The sequence below is a fragment of the Rhinolophus sinicus genome, chromosome 15, assembly GCF_057876585.1.
Source record: "Rhinolophus sinicus isolate RSI-liver-muscle chromosome 15, RSI-T2T, whole genome shotgun sequence".
NCBI classification, from domain to species: Eukaryota; Metazoa; Chordata; class Mammalia; order Chiroptera; family Rhinolophidae; genus Rhinolophus; species Rhinolophus sinicus.
This window is the reverse complement of record NC_142515.1, coordinates 60,687,329-60,705,349: the sequence shown is the minus strand read 5'-3', so window position 1 is coordinate 60,705,349 and position 18,021 is coordinate 60,687,329. Positions and strand designations below refer to the sequence as shown.

General features: G+C 45.2%; 1 protein-coding gene across 1 annotated transcript in view; it reads left to right on the top strand.

Moving 5' to 3' along the window:
* Window positions 1–18,021, top strand: part of GRID1 (glutamate ionotropic receptor delta type subunit 1) — a 702,359-nt gene that overhangs the window by 671,456 nt on the left and 12,882 nt on the right. Inside the window, exon 14 of the mRNA XM_074339722.2 lies at window positions 13,587–13,753. Within this exon, the coding sequence (XP_074195823.2) occupies window positions 13,587–13,753 (167 nt within the window). The remainder of the gene's footprint in view (window positions 1–13,586; window positions 13,754–18,021) is intronic.

Genomic DNA, 18,021 nt, shown 5'->3' with positions numbered 1-18,021 from the left:
CATTTTTCCAACACTGCTGTAAAGCTTTATAAAAGTCATTTTAGTGGCTAATTAATATTTCATCAAATAGATATAAAATAATTTATTTAAACATTTTCTTCTCAATTGTCATTTGGGTCATTTCCAATTTTTCACAAATATAAATAATATTATAATGAACATCATTATGACAATGGATTTTCAGTTATTATATTTATTTCTTCAAGTCAAATTCTTAAAAGTAGAATTTTGGTGTCAAAAAAGGATATAGACATTTATAGCTCTCTACAAATATTACTGAGTAGTGCCAAAAGTAAGGCTTTGAATTAATTTTATTCTTGTCTTTGGAATCAAAAGAATACTCAGGCTTCAGTGTTTTATCTTTTTTTCTCATTAAACTTTCTTTTAATGGGTTTCAAAATTTTGTGACAGATTTTTGGTCAAGTTGTTTCTATTAAAAAAAGCACTGATTCTAAAAAAACTAATAACTTAAAAAGTGCCACACACATGAAAAAACAAACGGTCCACAAAACATTCTTCTTTCCTTCTTCAGAAGGTTTTACAATACATTGTATTCATTCACTAGTCTTTTATTATTAAAATTAAATGGCCAATTGAGACAAACAGTTCTGAGAAGTTCTTCCACCACTGAGTAAGACAGGGTGGTAGGTATTAGTGATAGTGTTCATTTAGCTTTCTGAGCTTTCTGGCCAGGTCACTGGCAAGGTTACCAGAGTTTTATTTTTTTGCTTTTGTTTTTTTATCAAAGCCTTATAGATTTGTCTTTCACAGGAAAAATCTTTTTGTAAATTGATATTTTTCTAATTTTTTCATATCCCTTATTGTGATTTTTCCTTTTTCTTTCTCTTTATATAGGTACATATATATTTTTGCTGTATTTTTTTTTTTTTTTTCTATTCTGGTAACTGAAGTGGAGAAGAAATCACTTCCTTTTTAACTCTTCCCCCCTGCACCCCCTGTGGCTCACATTAGGCACTGTCATCAGTGATCAATGGATTTTGGTGGATTTGAGGACCATTGGAGATCTGCCTTTTTTTAATAATCAGAATTGATGCACATATTAATCCCTTTCTCAAACGTGTATTTCTACAGCAATTAACTATTTGAAATATTATATCTTTTATTTCATCAATGTATTTACTAGTGCCAAGCTCAATTAATATGTAAAAGTGCTTGATCCTTCTAAAATTGAGTTAGAATTGGTGTAGGGTCAAAGTGAAGACAAAGACTGATCTTGGTCAGTATGTTGTCAAAAATAAAAGATTTTTGTTACCTTTCTTACTTCAGGCAGGGTTTTCGTTCTTTCCATCTGGGCCTCAGTTCAATGTTTGGACAATCAGGAGATTGATTTAATCATAATGGCCATCATTAGGAAGGCCCGGAATGGATCATGTGTGGTGATAAGTTTCTCCCATGCCTTAGCTCAATTGTGCTTCAACACAATCTGTTTATTAATGAGGGAACTAAAGTTCGAGAAAGGCAAGGGACTTGCTGAAAATCAAGCTTGAGGCTTGGACCTAGAATCCCAAACTACCAGACCCAGGGTTTGAACACAGTGTTTGTCTTACTCTAATGCCTGTAGCATTACCCTGTGACACTCTGCAGAAATGGAGGAGATGCATGATCAAAGTGCAGCCTCACCTCCTCTTCCTGCCACTCACTGTGTATTCTAGACACAGGAGGGAAACCTGAGTGGTTCCTTCCCCTCTCTGCACCTTCCTTCGTACACCACACTACATGCTGTGTGGAACACCGCTCTCTTCCTTTATGGACCAAGCTGGTTCCTGGGTATTCCTCCAGCCTTAGCCCAAACATTTACTTCCCCTGAGCCCCACCTGGAGCTCCTCCATCCTGCCAACAGGACCAGGAGCACCCTTAACACACTGTGCATCCTAGAGCACAGCTTCTTCACACGTCACCTCATCCTTGGGGCTCTACTCTGTCACTTTCCTAACTAGACGCAGAGCCTCCCTCGGGCCTGGCCTGCTCTGTCTCTTATTCATTTGTCTGTCTGTTCCCAGGGCCTAGAGCAGAGGTAGGCACAGGGGCAAAACACATGGACAGCTAAAAGCTTTCTATCCTTTTAAACATCAAACAAAATAAATGTTCAATGAGTAAGAAATGAGACTATGCAGAAATGCAGCCACGTACATCTTTCTTCAACATGAATGAGCAGAATTGCTGGCACCCAGTTGCAGGGAGAGCAAGAAGGAGTGAGGAGGGCAGGTTGGGCAGAGGGGCTGGGTCTGTCTCCTGGAGCAGGTTCCCATACAGTTGACTAACTTGGCCCCTTTATAATACCCTGCTACTTAATTCTGTTTGATGATGATTGGTTTGGGATAATACAGCTCAAAGATCAAGGAAAGCCCCCACTGTACCTCCCTTATTAAATTACTTTGCTTTGGGTTTGAACATTGCCAAGCAAATCACATTATGAATTCTTCAATTACTTTCTTTTGCGATTTTTATAATTTGGTAGGGTAAGCTCTGGAATCAAACCAATATCCATGCCATCCTGCTAACTTTGATTATTTTCAAACTCCTCATTAGAGGGGTGGAAAGATGTTCACTCCTCTTAAACCTGATTTCATTTTTCAGATTTCCTCTGCCCCATAATTTGCTTTGTACCCAGGTCTGATACGCTTCACCTTAGTGCTGGCTACAAATGTCGGCTGATTCCATTCTATTTGTTCCTTTGGGTTTATGACTTAAGTTTTTGCATTTTGAACTGAATTGTTTGTTATTTGATTACTTTAAAATCAAGACGCGATTGCTTATGAAAACAATTTTGATTTATTGCATCAGCCAGTTCCTTGGCAATTTTTGTTTAGCTTATTTTTATTTCCGTTTTGTTAGTATAATGTTGTTTGTCCAGGAACAAAAAGGGAAAAAGAGGGAAGGAAAATAACATTTATAAAAAGTTATTATGTGTTACATTGTGCTTATGTATTTTATCTTTACCCTTCAGGGTATTTTATGATATTTCCCTTTTGAAAATAAGGAATGCAAAACTCAAAAAGGTTGAACAATTTGCCCAAAGATTATCAGACTCTTTCTGCCATCATGTGTTTATTATTATTACTACTATTATTACCATCATCAACATCATTATTCTCATCATCAATAATATAAAACCTATTTGAGTAGAAATAGTGGTTTGCACTGGGATGGGTAGCTCTGAGAGTCTCCTTACTCTCCGATATACAGATATTAAGATTGACTTTGAACCCTACATTTAAAATTTTTGTCATGTTACACACACACATGCACGCACACACACACACACACACAGGCACACACACAGGCACACACACACACACAGAGCTCGACCGAGACAGAGAGAGAGGCAGAGAGTGAGAGACGAGTGGTGGATGACTCAGATCAGGAAGAGTAATAAAAACAATAAACGCTCTGAAAAGCATGCCTTCACGGATCAGATAAAGGAAACAGAAATGGTAAGGAAAGTCCTCAGCAGTGATATTTGGTATCTCTACTGTTTTAAGAATCACCATAAGGAAGAGATCTTGAACTTACTCTGCAGGACCCAGATCTCAGACCTCAGGTAGTTCACGAGAAGTGCTGAGGGCGGATCACTACTCTTTGTAGTGAGTGCTGTCATTCCTGGGCTGTGCGGCCGGCTTCTAATATGACAGTGCTCCTGCCAGGCTCCTCTAGTGGCAAAGCGTTCTGATTCTTTGACTTTACAAAGCTGTACATCCTGACAAGTAGAGCTCAGAGCTTGTTCTGTGAGGGATGGGAGTCCATTAGGATCTTTTTGGTCAAAATGTGACCTCTTTTGTGCTTTAAGGCGATTATGTGAGTTCTCTGTCTCAAGGCTGACATTTTAGCAAAGGCCATAAAGGAATACTTAGCCACAAATGGGGTTACAGAATGAGACTCTTCAACATAAACTCCACAGGGATGGTCTCCCAACACATTATGGAATAGTCTTTAATATTAATTGTGATCACAGGCAATTTTACTGCTTCACTCTCCTTCCAGTGTAGTCCGAGTAGCCAGTTCCCGACAACCCTTTATGGCTAAAGAAACACTGAGAGGAGTTGGCCACAGATGATAAAGCCACTCTGGCCTCAGGGTGCAGTTTCACGAGTCTCCCTTGAACTTCATCTCAATGAAGCAAATTCTCAGTTAAGTCAAATTCATGTAGCGAATAGAGTATGGGATTTGTGTTAACATGAACTATATTTGGTTCTTAAATTCATCTTATATCAGAGATGAAATCTTGGGCAAGTTAACTAACTACTGAACAAAAGTTATCTCCTCTCAAAAATAGGAATAACAATGCTGGGCTTCCCAGAATTCTTGTAAAGATTAGAGGTTATGTGAAGGGATTAGTGCAATGCCTTGTAGAGTATGTTTTAACACAGTAGTTCTCAAAGTGTGGTGGTTGGACCAGCAAATTCAGCATTATCGGGGAACATGTTAGAAATGAAATTCGTGGGCCCCCTTTAGAACTAATGAATGAGGAGCTGGGGGTGGGCAGCAGGGAGAGATTAGTAACCTGTATTTCAACATGCCCTCCACGTGATTCTCATGCCCTCTCAAGTTTGAGAACATATGCTTGAATGAATGGTGATTGTCATTATGACTCTTCTTCATTAATCGTTTTACAGATATTTATTCAGCACCAAGTGTATGCCTGGCATCATGCTTGGGCAGTGAAAGGGCTTCCTTCCTTCTGTGTGTGTGTGTGTGTGTGTGTGTGTATGTGTGTGTGTGTGTACCCAGGGAGTATCTGCATGGTCCTATCCGTGTGCCTGTTCATGTGTTTGTGGCATGTTTGAGCACATGGATGCCTGTCCTCTGTGCTGCCTGGATTCATGTATTCTCAGTTTGTTTCCCTTCCCTAGGATGACATTTTTCATTCCATATTCTTTTCTCTTTGTAATCTATTTTGTATCTAGGCAGGCCAATTTACTCTTTCTTTTAGCTCATTTTTAATCTTTCCCAGGGAATAACTCAGATTAGATTGTTGTTTATCATGGTCTGCGGACAATTTAAAATTTTGACAAATCATTGAAAATCAATGTGTGCCTTTGCCCTGCTGAGAAGGTTCTTTACGGCCCCTGGTTTTGCTGAGGGTGTGCAATTTCAGACTTCAAGGAAGGAGCCGTTGATTCTTCCAAGTTAGGACTTTTCTGTTTCCTTTGTACCAAATCAGCCCATTATCACTTGGAGAGCTGAGAAACCTTCTCCCAGTAAGATAATACTTGGTTTACTAAATAAGGCTGTTTCTTGCCAGAGTGCCAGAGGCCCTAAAAGGGAATGTAGCCAGAAAGCCTTATAGCGTCACGTGCTGGAGCCATACATCATTATCAAAAATTTGGCCAGAATCTGTCAGCAGGAGAGAAAATAAAAAGCAGCAGCATAACTGAGACAACTGCTCAGGGAATTCTGTGTGGCCCTTTGGAGCTACTGATGTTAAGCTTTTGATGTGGGAGAGGGTAAGGCCATTTGCAGTCAGAGACCTGGGAAGGTGTTCAAGTTCTGCCAGTAGCTGATTCTGTGGTCTTGGGCACAGTCCTGTTTGAGCCTTGATTCCCTTGGAAACTGGACATAGTTTGTACTGTGGAAGTTTGTCCTCAACTTTCTAAGAAGAGACTGGATGGGAAAGCACCAAGTAGAGTTCATAGGAAGAAGATGAAACATGTGACTTTCCTCTAATATTTGTTTGCAATAGTCTTGGTCTTTCAACTCTATCATTTCTCTTCTGCTATTGATTAATATTTAGTGCCCTAATCCAAGACCCTAGAGCCGTAATATTCTCCCCCTTTCTAAACATGCTTACAAGGGAAGATCAGAAGCTAATTGACACAGAGGTCTGTATCATAGGATCTCAACTTTAGCACCATCAGGATTACCTAGAGAGATTGTGAAAACATAGATCGTTGGGCCACACTCCCAGAGTCTCTTATTCAGGCGGTCTGGTACGGAGCCTGAGAGTTTACCTTTCTCATAAGTCCTCCATTTCTTATACATTTTCCAGTAGTTCAGTGAAAATGTTTTGAGAACCACTGGTCTATATGATAGACGTTGAGAATGTTAAAGCTGGAGAAGACCTTAAGGCCTCTCTGGACTCTCTTCCATTTATATAAATCGGTAGTGAGTCAGTCACCGGGCCAAGACTGTGACCCAGTCTAACAGTCCCTCTAATTTACCAGGCTGATGGCTAAGGACACTTTCAAATGTGATTTCTCCCGAGACAATTGCATTTTAATGAGGAGCCAACCTTTCAGCTCTAGGATGATGCTAGTGATGATTATCACGATCGTGAGGATAGCGTCTTACTGTCTGTGTTCCTTCAGTGCCTCAGACACTTGCCATGCTGTCTCTTTCTGTGACGAGCCTGTGAGGCTTGCTAGTCCTGTCTTCCCAAAGGGGTCACTCTTGATCAGAAGGCTCAGGTGGCTGACCTGACGCAAGGGAAGGGCCTGGTCGGCCTGTCTCTAGACCCTTGCTCTCACTCACATACCACGCCATGCTTTTTATGAAGTAGGGTTGAAGATTCTATAAAGAAAGCTAAGGAATCAACGGGAAGATCCTATAAGAACAAGGGCATTGGTGGCCTGAGGAATTACGTGCCACTTTCTCTGGCCCTCGCTGTGCTCCTCCCTACTGATTGGGTCACTCCAGGACACAGAAATACCAGGATGGGACAGGTGATATTTTGCGGAAATTGTCTTGCAGGCTTATTGCCTGGCTGTCTGTAGCCATTGTCTGTGCTGTAGCCTTGGGACGTCTCCATCCTCTAGGTCTTTTTGCCCAGGTAATGGGCAGCCTCACTGGGACCATCGTGACAAACCTGCAGGGTTGCTGTCATGCCAGTGTTCATGGCCATGTGCGCACACACACACACACACACACACACACACACACACACAGCACCCCGCCTCCCCCCACCACACACACACACCAGATGGCCTTGCCACCCCTTTGGTTGTGTTATCTCATTGTCCAGCTCCATTCTGTTCACTCTGGTTTAAAGCCAGGATCCTAATTGACTTTGTACCCTGTGGACACCGCAGGAAAGCAGCCATTACACTAATTGTGGGTGAGCTCAGCTGCCATGTGCCCCTCCCACTGAGCCTGCCCTGGTTTGCCTGCTTTTGCTGGTCCAGGGGCTGATCCAGTAAAGGGTCATTGTCTTTCACTCGTTGGGTGAAAGGTTTCCTTATAGCCTCCTGGAGGGCTGTGAACATCTGCTGATGGTCTGCCCAGCATTTTTACATCACTTTGGACAACCTTTTCCCACTGTTCTGAGAGACCAGGGAGAGGTAGGCTCCTCATCTCTAGCTGAAGGTCTGATTTTCCTAAACCCTTTGTGGTTCTCCATGTGCTTCGTAACTGACTTCAGTTCTCTGCGGCTTCTTTGGGGGCTGTGGTGGTTATACACACACGCATGTGCGAACACACAAGTGCATACATACATGTGTACACTCACATACACACTAACAGAACATGTCACTAACTTGCTCAAAGTGGAAGAATGACTGGCAGGAGAGGAGTGGGTGGGAGAAAAGATGTTTCAGTAACAGCTGACAGATGGATTCGAATCAAGCTGGGGACTGTAGGAAGGAGGAGGAGACGGAGCTTGTGTCGAGCCCTCAGCATATACCAGGCACGGTGCGTTGTGTTCTGTAATTACACACTCAGAATAATCCTCTAGGAAGCCATTATTAGCCCTTGAGACTAAGTTCCCCAAAGAGCTGGGGTGGGGCAGTGGGTTTGTCCTGCTCTTTTCACTACACTATGCTCAAGGAAGGAGATTGAATCGTTAACATTACCCTCTTGGACAGCTGCAGACACACAAGAAACGCTTGCTGAGCTGGAGCAAACACGGGCAGCACAAAGCATTGAAGGAAGTCATCCATGATGGCATCACCCAAAGAGCACCCTTGTTTGTACTTGGTGTTTGGATTTGATTCTTCATAAACAGAAAGTTTTTATATAATAATTTAAAAAGGCTATCACAATGTAAATACTCTATTATAACAGGTTCTTTTTCACTAAACAGTATAATTAATACTGGTTGTCATTTATTAGGTTGGTGCAAAAGTAATTGCGGTTTTAAAGGTTAAAAATAATTGCAAAAACCGCACTTACTTTTGCACCAACCTAATCTTTAGTACTTAACCATATGCCAGTCAAAAGTCCCCAAGCATGCCACGTGTAATGAGAAACATCATCCTCATTGGAACTCTGTGAGGGATGAACCATTTCACAGCCAGCAAGCAGTGGGGCTGGGATTCGAATCCAAACAGTGGGAGTCCAGAACCCAGGTTGGCTCTTGTTTACCATAGACAATTGTTCCCCTTAATAATGAGTGCTCTTTTAAAACACCATCATAATGGTAACATAATATTCCATCACCTAATACTGTCATTTCCTAGTTCTCAGTTATTGAACATTCATATTGTTTCCAATTCTTGCTATTTTAAACAGTGTGGCCCTGAAAACTTTTGTGCCAACATCTTTTCAGGAACTCAGTTATTTCTTAGGATAAATCCCGAGGGGTAGAATCGCCATGTATGCACGTTTAAAAGCATTTGATTCTCCCACCAAATTGCCATTCCCGAAATATCATGCTAACCCACACTCCTACCAGCAGAATGTAAAATTGTCTGTTTCTCCACAGATGGCCTGGGCTTGTACTGTTGCATCTGGTGATTTGGCACCATGTGTAATCCAGGTATCACTGAGCCAGGGTGCAGGCTGTGTGTGGCAATGAGTTGCCATTTCATGAGCGTGACCAGAGGAGCTAAGACATGGGATGCTCGAGAGCTGAGCCTGCTTTGTTGGGTGAAGGCTGGCTAAGGAGAGGCACTGTGTGTGCCACTGGATGGTGAAAGCACGTGAGGAAGAATAATGTCCCAAAGGAGTCCCCAATATCCTAACGACTCCATCCAGAGATGGTGCAGGCCCCCGCATCCTCCCTCTGCCAGTGTTTCAACAGCTCCATGAACCAACTGTTTGTAAAGCTGGAGACAGACAGTCATTGCCATTTCAGTGTGTTCTGTCACCAGCAGCATTCTTCTGGGAACTGCTCAGAGGGTGGGGAAATGGGGAGCTATTTCCCCAGCTCTCCCTTCATGAGTCCAGGCAGGGCAGAAGGAGAGCACAGGCTTCTTTGGAAGCAGATGAACGTCAGGTCCATCTGGTTCTGCTACTCACTGGCTCCATTTGTTTGGGACAAGTTACTTAATTTTCCTGAGCCTCAGTTACTTCATCTGTAAAATGGGATTAATGTTCTGCCCTTCAGAGTTATACCATGGATGGAAAGAGAATCAGGTTTCTGAAGGCCCCAGCACCTTCCCTGTACCTGGCACTGCAGATGCCTGATTTCCTTCAGCACTTCCTTTCCAGTAAACATTCGTGTTTGATGTTGGGCAGCCCCAGCATTCTCATTTCAGTAACAATGTGGTGGCTTGCCCCTTTCCAAAAGCAATTAGAAGAGCTTAATGAAGTTCTTGTCTTGAAGGCTATTGTCTCTGAAAGTTTGTGCTCCAAGGGAGTTTTGGGCCGGGCGGGACCAGTGGTGCAATGAAAGGCTATGCAATCTCATTTTATTACCAGTGTGGGGCAGCAGAGAGCAAGTCATCCAGCATCCCAGCTCACTCCTGGCTTTGTTGATGGTGCTTAAGCTTCCTCTAGTGATATAGGCTGACTATGTTACCCCAAATGTGAAGGAGGATGCTCTAAGCACTGGGGACAGACACCCTCATGATCTCTGTCCCTTTCCATCTGTAGCGCTCTGGTGTGTGGGTGGACTGGGGACGGAGAGGGCTTCAGGGAAGGGCTTGGATCCTGTCTGCTAAGATGCTTGCTGGGAGACAAGCCAGGGGTGGTCTGTCTACCTGCTGTTGTCCTGGCATCCCGCGAATGGATGCCCCGATGCCCTTGACTTTCTCTAATGTCAAAGCTGTTCTTTCCTCCTTTCTCTAAAGTCCTCATATCTTTTCTTTTTATGTGTGAACCAAGTACCTTTTGTTTTATTTTTTTATAAGCAAAAGGGGAAAATGAAATGAAGCAAAATGTTCAGATGCAGGCCAAGGATATAAAGGACACTTTCCCAAGTGTTTGGGTAGTGTCTGGGAGCCAGTGCCCTGTGAAAAGGGAGAGCTCTGCCAGGCCTTGTGTTCTGTGGATGGGCAAGGGCACCTCCAGGCACCAAGGGCACACAGGAGGATGGAGATAAGATTTGGTGCCTATGTAGTATATGATAGCATAGACTGTGTAACAAGAATAAAGAAAACATTTTAATCAGCTTGTCCTAAACTCCCTTATCCCACTCAGTTATGTACCAATCCTGTTCATCTTTTTGCGTGTTACATTTCATGTGTATACAGAACAGTAATGACAGTGTACCCATGCTATTGTTTTCCACTACTTACGTTATAGATATTTATATTTTTGTTTCTGCATAGAAACCTAGAGAGCCCTTTAGGGCTAGCGTGGGTCCTGGGACTACAGCCCAAGATTCTTCCAGAGCTATGGAAATCATTGGCAAATCATCTAGGAAAGTGGAAAAAAAATCCTCAACAGAAATGAGTAGTTAATACAAATAAGAAATGAAAATGTCTCAAAGTGGGAGAGGTCTCTGACATGGAGTTGAGGGGACGGAAAGTGGAGGGAGAGGGATAGAAAGGTCTTCCCAGTGGAAGTAGAGAATAGGTAAGAGGCTGAGCCAACAGAGGAGGAAGCTGGACCTGGGAGCAAAATGGTGGAAATTCTCAAACTCAAGAAATAAGAGGATGAACTTGTGATACAAGGGGAGAGAAAGAGGAAATTCTTGGCTCTCCTGGAGGCAGATGTTTGATATGTCTGGCATCCCCTACATATGAAGAAGCCAGAGCTTTTGAATAATAGGCAGCACGGAATAAGAAGGTGGATAAGTAATTATCAGGGGCCACATGTAAAACTGGTTCTGATCCTACACGGAAGAGGCACATCTTAGAATTTTTTGCGGGGGCTCATTCTGCAAGGGGGCAAAAAGAGGGTCTATGTAAAGGGGATGTAGCCATGATGTTTGGGCTTCTTATAGCTGGCATCTGACCTGTTCCTGAGAACACAGTCAGACCAAAGAAGCCCTCTGTCTCACACAGTGTCTGTGACATGCCAGGAAGGTCTGGGGAGATCTCTGTGAGGTCCCAAAAGTTTTCGAGGAAACTGATGAAGTTGAGAAGTCCAGGGGAGGTTGGTACTGCATTTTCCTCAGCGTGGAGCTAAGAGAGGAGGAAGCCCTGGGATGATGAGGCAGTGAGGAAGGGATGTCGGTGATGGGGAGTGTGGCATGAGACTGGAGCCCCATGCAGTTGGAGCTTCTGATTTGGCCCACATACAAGACATGGTACGTAGGCCTCTCCAGGTCCTCCCCGTTCTGGCGTTGTCAGGGAGATTGGGGATCAGCACATGTTTCTTGAAACAGACATAAGAAATATAACAGTAAATTTAGTGCCTGATTACAAATGGGGAATTGAGGAGCTGGGGTCATTCGGCATCTCAAGAAGAACTACTTTCCCCTCTCTCCTTTGCTGCCTTCTTGATTAGCAGAGATTTGCAGCTGAGACATTGCCAACATCCCTTCCACATTATCTGTCTTTTGAACTTAGGCCAGCAGGACTATAAATGCAGCTTCTTTCATGCGACTGTGCTCACCTGTCACTTAGCCCAAACTGGAGTCACAGATGCTTGTGTCTTGAAGAAATCTAGTGCCCCGTTCAGATGGCTAGACTTTTGTCAGAGTCCGTTTCTACTCCATCTGGTCCAGCTTCTTTTTTTTTTTTTTCCTTTTTGGAATATCACTTGAAAGGTAGACGTGAACCTGATCTTAATTCTTCCTTCAACATGACATGCCCTTTTGAAATTGTACAAATAACATTGTCTGATTGTCATGTTGAATTGTGAGCATGGATATAAAATGCTCCAAAGTCAGACTAACACCAAATATTAGGTCATAAGTCAACATTTTGCTGAGAAACTCGGTAACTTAAGAGTTTGAAAATTTGTAACTTTTCATGAGAAAACTTGTTTGTCAGCAGGACAAAAATTTCAAAGACTGTTATCTTTCTGTGTGGTGGGAGAGAAATGAGTGTACGAGTAATTTTGTAACCTGGGTCAAAGTCCTTTAGGGACTTCTGAAATGGGCCTGGCCAATTTCAAGGAGTGAGGATTTAATGTAATACTTGAATTGCTTCCTGAGGTGAAAGTCAACGGGTGGTACAAGTGTGTCATTTCTTACAAGGTCATTGTGCAAAACTGTGAATGGCTAGGAGCAGCCTATTTCTGCCAGGGAGTGCCATATTCTGCCCACAAATTCTTCTGATCGAAAAATTCTGATGAGAAAATGAGCCACGTTGGCTCGTGGGCTCTTAGGGTCCCAAGAGAACTCAAATCTGACTAGCTTCATCTAAACAGCCGTGGCACTCTGGAAAATATCAGTGGATACGAAGACTCAACTGAATAAAGGAAGGAGACAGGAACGCACCTTTGACAACACCACAAAGCCTGTAGCTTGCCAGCTTGGCCATCTGTTGTCGGTAACGTTTCAGCCTGACCACCAAGCCCAGACTGAGGTCTTTCTAACATCTCATGGGAGCTGTGGTCAGAGGGGGGGGGGGGGGGAGTCAAAGAAGTGTATGCTCACTATAGAAATAAAACCAGGAACTTTGCTGCATGAAGAGCATTATGCTCAATTTTAAGCTGGCCAAGTGACAATGTCTAGTTTGCATTCCACAAAACAAAGCAGCTCACTTTTTTTCTGAGTGCCCAAACTCGAGGCAAAGTCAGAGTTCTGGTTCAGAATAGAATTGAGTGTCTGCTATGAATGGGTGGTGTGAAGTAGGGTTTTAGCTGTGGCCGCAGGCACATTCCTGGTGGAATAATGACGCGTTGCATTGACATAGATGGTGACACCAGAAACCTGATCCTGTGCGTGTGCACGTACATGCGTGCATGCACGTGTATACTCGTATATGGGTGTGCATGTGCATGTGCGTATGGATGTGCTCACTCTTGTGTGTGCAGTGCAAAGCGAGTGGCGGAAACCTAGCCTGGCCCCGTGATCATCAGGACCCTCTCCTTAATGGCTTCTTCCCCAGGCCTCGCACATTCATGATTTAGACATTAAGTCGTGGCCACTCGGGGCCACTGAATTTAGGGCCATCGCCCACGTTTAGCTTACCCAAGGCTCAGTCAAATTCCAAGTAGGAATGTTAAATGGATACTATTATGATCCCCCTACATATCTGGTTGGAAACATGTCAATTCCTTGGGCTCGGCCTTTCTGCAGGCTCCAAGGTGAGCCTGCTAATAGGAGAAATAGGTCCACCCCGTTGTGAGCTGTGCTGCACTGGCACCTACCAAGGGCTGCATCATGCCCTTTGCTGTCTAACCACAGTGGTGGACTCTGTACACCAGAAAATCAGAGAAGAGTGTGCTGTGCTGGCTGGTGGGCAGAAGGACCATTTAGGAGGGTCCCTCAAATCCCCCCATGGAGATACCTCACTGCTTGAAGCTAATGCAGCAGGCCAGACCTGCCTGACTTCATGGTGATTTTGGTCTTTCAGGCAAAGAAGGGGAATTACGCCTTCCTATGGGATGTGGCCGTGGTGGAGTACGCAGCCCTGACAGATGACGACTGCTCAGTGAGTGTCATCAGCAACAGCGTCAGCAGCAAGGGCTATGGGATCGCCCTGCAGCATGGCAGCCCCTACCGGGACCTCTTCTCCCAGAGGTAGGCCCAGCAGCCACCTGTGCTGGGGTGGGAGGGTACCCTCCTCTTAGGAGAGACGAGCCAATGCCAGCTCATTTATTCATCACAGTCTCCTCAGCACGAGACTACGTACCAGTACTTGCTCCTCCACCCCTCCCCAACTAGTCCCGTGCCAGGTGCTGGGATAAGGAAGAAGAAGTATGTGGTCTCTTCCCATGAAGGGGTATAGTCTTGGCGGGAACTGTGATGTGAGCAGGCGAAGTCAGCACAGGGCAGTAAGTGTGACAGAGAGGATATTCTGGGGGTGGAGGCAGGCATGTGACCAAACCAAGGAGACCAGGGAGAACTTCCCAGAGGAGGTGACACCTGAGGCCTGAAGGATGAGTAGGAGTCAGCCAGTCATTTAAAATTAAATGAACAATTAATTGGCTCTGGCAAGGGCCCAATAGTTACTTCTTAAAATAAATGCAACGTGGGAAGAGTCAATGTGGAGACTTGAAAAAAAAGTGGGGCCAGAGAAGCAGAAGGACTCCAGAGTCATCAGTACCTGGGCCAGGGGGGCAGATGCTGTCTGCCGGAATTGGGAGGGGTATGGTCCTCTTCACCTGCCTCTTCTCCGTCCTCCCCAGATCAGCTTCCTGGTAATTAACCCTAGCAAATGGTAGGCATGTTGGGGAAGTGGGGCGGAGGGCTGGATAAGCAGGAGTATTCAGCCTAAGCCAAGGCAAACAGATACCCTCCACCGGAAATGAGTACAGTGTCTAGTTTGTTTTGACCTACTTAACTGTAGGTCAATCATACAATAACTGTGTGATTTCTGGTACGAGTCTGTCCCTTGAGCCTATTTTCTCTGTTCCCTGGGGCATGATCAACTTTCCAAGTGCTCTCTGTCTGGACACCTGGCCAACCTCCTTGAGAAGAATAGTCTCCCATCGTCCTACCCCTGTTCACTGCCACAAGAGCTTACCTTAGTCCTTGACCAGGTGACCTGGCCTCCCCAGAGAGGGTGGAAGTGAAGAGCACAGGTAAGCTCAGTGGCCTTTTCCCAGTAACCAGCCTACTAAAAAGGGCTCCTGTCCCCAGAGATAGTGGAGTCTTCGGTCCTCCTCTTACACATGTCTGTGACATGACATCCTGGTGGGTGAAGAGGGCATAACTATAGAGCCCAGAAAAGAGTCCCTAAGGACAGGCTCTGTCTTGGTCTACCAAAATCCAAAATGTGGCAGACGTGTCCATCCAGGTGAGAAGGTGAACACCTGCCCGGGCTTAGGGGCAAACCCCAGTTGCCTGATTAACACATTCATTCCAGCACTGAGGACCATCCATTTGGAGGGGAAGGAGTCATCAGAGAGTATCAGTTTAATGTCCCAAAGGTCTCAGAGGGTAACTGACCCCTGGGGTCGCTCAGCCAGCTACTGGCAGAGTTGGAAGAAGAAGGCAGGTGCGCTGAGCCCTCCTTCTGTGCTCGTGTTGCTGTTAGACCTCTGAGCCCCATCACCTCCCTTTTCCTACCTCCTAGATCTTAAGTGGGATCTTCCCATCTTGAGCACCTGAGCCTACACCTCATCTGGGAAAGGCCGAGGAGTGGGGCCTGTGACTCATCCATTCAGAGGCTTGTTTGCAAAACTGGGGAAAGGGGTAGAACTAATTAAGTTAAATGAGGCTTTTGGGCTTTCCCTAGGTTTTAATCAAGTACACATTCTGTGCCTCCCTTTGCTCCCTGGAGCAGAGAGAGCTGACAAGAGAGAAGGAGGAGTCGTGATTTATCAATTGCTTAGATTAAAGGCATGAAGTAAGAATGGCTTCTCTCCAGGTGCATAATACACTGGTGTTCTTGAGGTTTACCCCAGTAGGTTTTCTGAGACAGAAGGCTCAGGGCATTCCACAGACCATCAACCTGTGAGCATCTCTCTGGAACAGATGGTGAGGGAGTTAGTGGGGCCAACGCAGCAGCAGCAGCAGCACCAGACAGCTAATGTGCCCCAAGACAGAGCTCACAGAAGCACAGGATCCCCACAAAGGAAGCTGAGTCCCTGTGCACTCACCCTGCTTCGAGATCTGAAAGTCTGAGATCTGAAAGTGAGCGTTGAAGCACCGGAGAGAGGAGAGAGCTTGGTTCCCAGCTGGATGGTCAATGGAGTCAGGGCAGTGAGGATCTCCAATGAGGTCAGAGGGGGACCTGAGAGTACTCAACCTGAAGAAGGAGATGAATAGGGAGAGGGTGCTTGCTCACCCCAATATCGTAAGACTTGCTGGGTGCAGAAGGAATTTGATGTGCTTTGCATGACTCCAGAGTGCAATGGACCAGGGCCAGTGTTGGGTTGTGGGGCCCCGGGGGGCAGGCTTGCCTGCAACAGGCCTGCGCCTTATGATGCTTGCTGACCATGAGGCTCTATTCAAAATTTCTCCCAATAGAGACCCTGTGGGCTGCTGCCCCGACTCCATGGGTCACCACAAAGAAAAGTAGCCTGTTCAGTTTTCTTGGTATTCTGGCAAGAAATGATTTATTACTCTTTACTTTCATCAGAAGTCTGTGTGCTCTGTGACTGCAGGTAAATGTCCCCAGTAGACTGTGCTGGCCTCCTGAAGTATTGTCATCTGTCTCTGTGGCGTGTGGAGCCCCTCCTGGGTTGGAAGCATCCTCCCCATCCTGGCCTGGGCAGATGGGTGTCTACTTGCGGGGCTGCTCAGACCTCACATTGCCCATTCACTGCTGCCGATGGCTCTTTTCGAGGCTCTGTTGCAGGTGCCTACGGAACTGTGAGCTGTCCCCAGTTAAGGCATGCCTGAGAGGAGCAAAAGGCAGGCCCAGGAAGCAATGTGCCATGCCATTTACAGAAAAAGGGTCCTGTGTAAATAGCAAATCCCAGGCTTATCTGGAACTGCGGTGACCTTCTTTCCCTTCATCCTGGGAACGAAGCTATTTCTTTGAATGAGGATATGCCTTCTGGCTTTGGCAGAGGACAGGGTCTATGGACTACAGCTGAGTGTGGCTGAGGCTGAGAGCTATCACCCATTTGTGGACCATCGCATGCGGAGTGGGCATTCAATAAATGTTCAGCGACTCGATAGCCGTTTATAGAGTACCTACTGTGTAGCAGGCTCCACAGCTATTGACTGGAGGAAAGCACCTGCAATTATATCTGTCTGGAAAATAGAGCAACTGGCTTCAGGAGGTGGCCATTATTGCTCTGGCTTCCTCATAAGCGGTATAGATTATTATGGTGTGCATTAGTTTAGCCTCGTTTTAGGACTCATTTTGTGCCTGTGACTTGTTTTATCTTTCCTCAGTTGCTTACATTTAATTTTCTTTTTGATTTTTATTTTATTTGTTGTTTTCCTATAAATTGCCTTACATTCTTCCTAGAATAATATTGGGCATAAAAAATACATGCAGTTATAAAGAGCAGCAAAAAGAGATGCGTCAGCAAAATTAAGCAGCCTTCCTGATATTGCCGTCAGCAAGCAGAAGAGTGGGGATCTGGCCCCACGGCCATACTTGGGCCAGAGTCTCACCATCCCTGAGGCCAGAACCTGACTCTCAGAGAGCAGGCCGACTGCACTTAGCAGCCTGGTGTTCTGGAAAGGGCATGGCCTCCCGAGTCAGCATGACCCAGTTCTGAAGAGGAGCTTTACCACTTTCTAATTGCAACCACTTTCTAATGGGCAAGTCGGTTGCAATAGATTTTGAGCCTCAGGTCTACAATAGGTAAAACAGACGTAGTAGAACCTACTTTGCAGGCTGTTATGAGGATGACAAGAATGTAGATTGATCAGTCCCCACCATGTTCTCAGTAAAAGGCAGCGCATGTCAGCACTGGACTGTAGGGCTGCTGGTCAATATGGTCGTCAGATTGCAACCAGAGTATTAACCAGCTCGGATGGAGCTCTTCTCACTTGCCAGATCTCAAGCTGAGTGGTCTGCATGTGTTCCGTATTTTCATTTTGTCTCAATAATTCTGTGAGGTAGGTGCATTTATTATGATCTCAGATTTTAGTGGTGAGAGAGCTAAAGCTGAGAGGTTTCATAACAGGGCTCGGGTGATGGCAGTCTGGGTTAGAGCTGACATCCCTCAGAGCAGAATCTGTGCCAATGAACATGGTGCTCAGCTGTCTCTCCATGGTGAGTCAGTACTTCAATCACGAGTCTTCTTGAAGTCCCTGAGGTCCTGCATGTCCCACCCTGGATTCTTGTAAGTGCCGGAGGCCCAGGCTGCTTGGAGCAGCCAGCAGAGACTTAATTAATGGCTAGTCATCATGAGCCAGTGGACGCACAGACATGAAGCTTC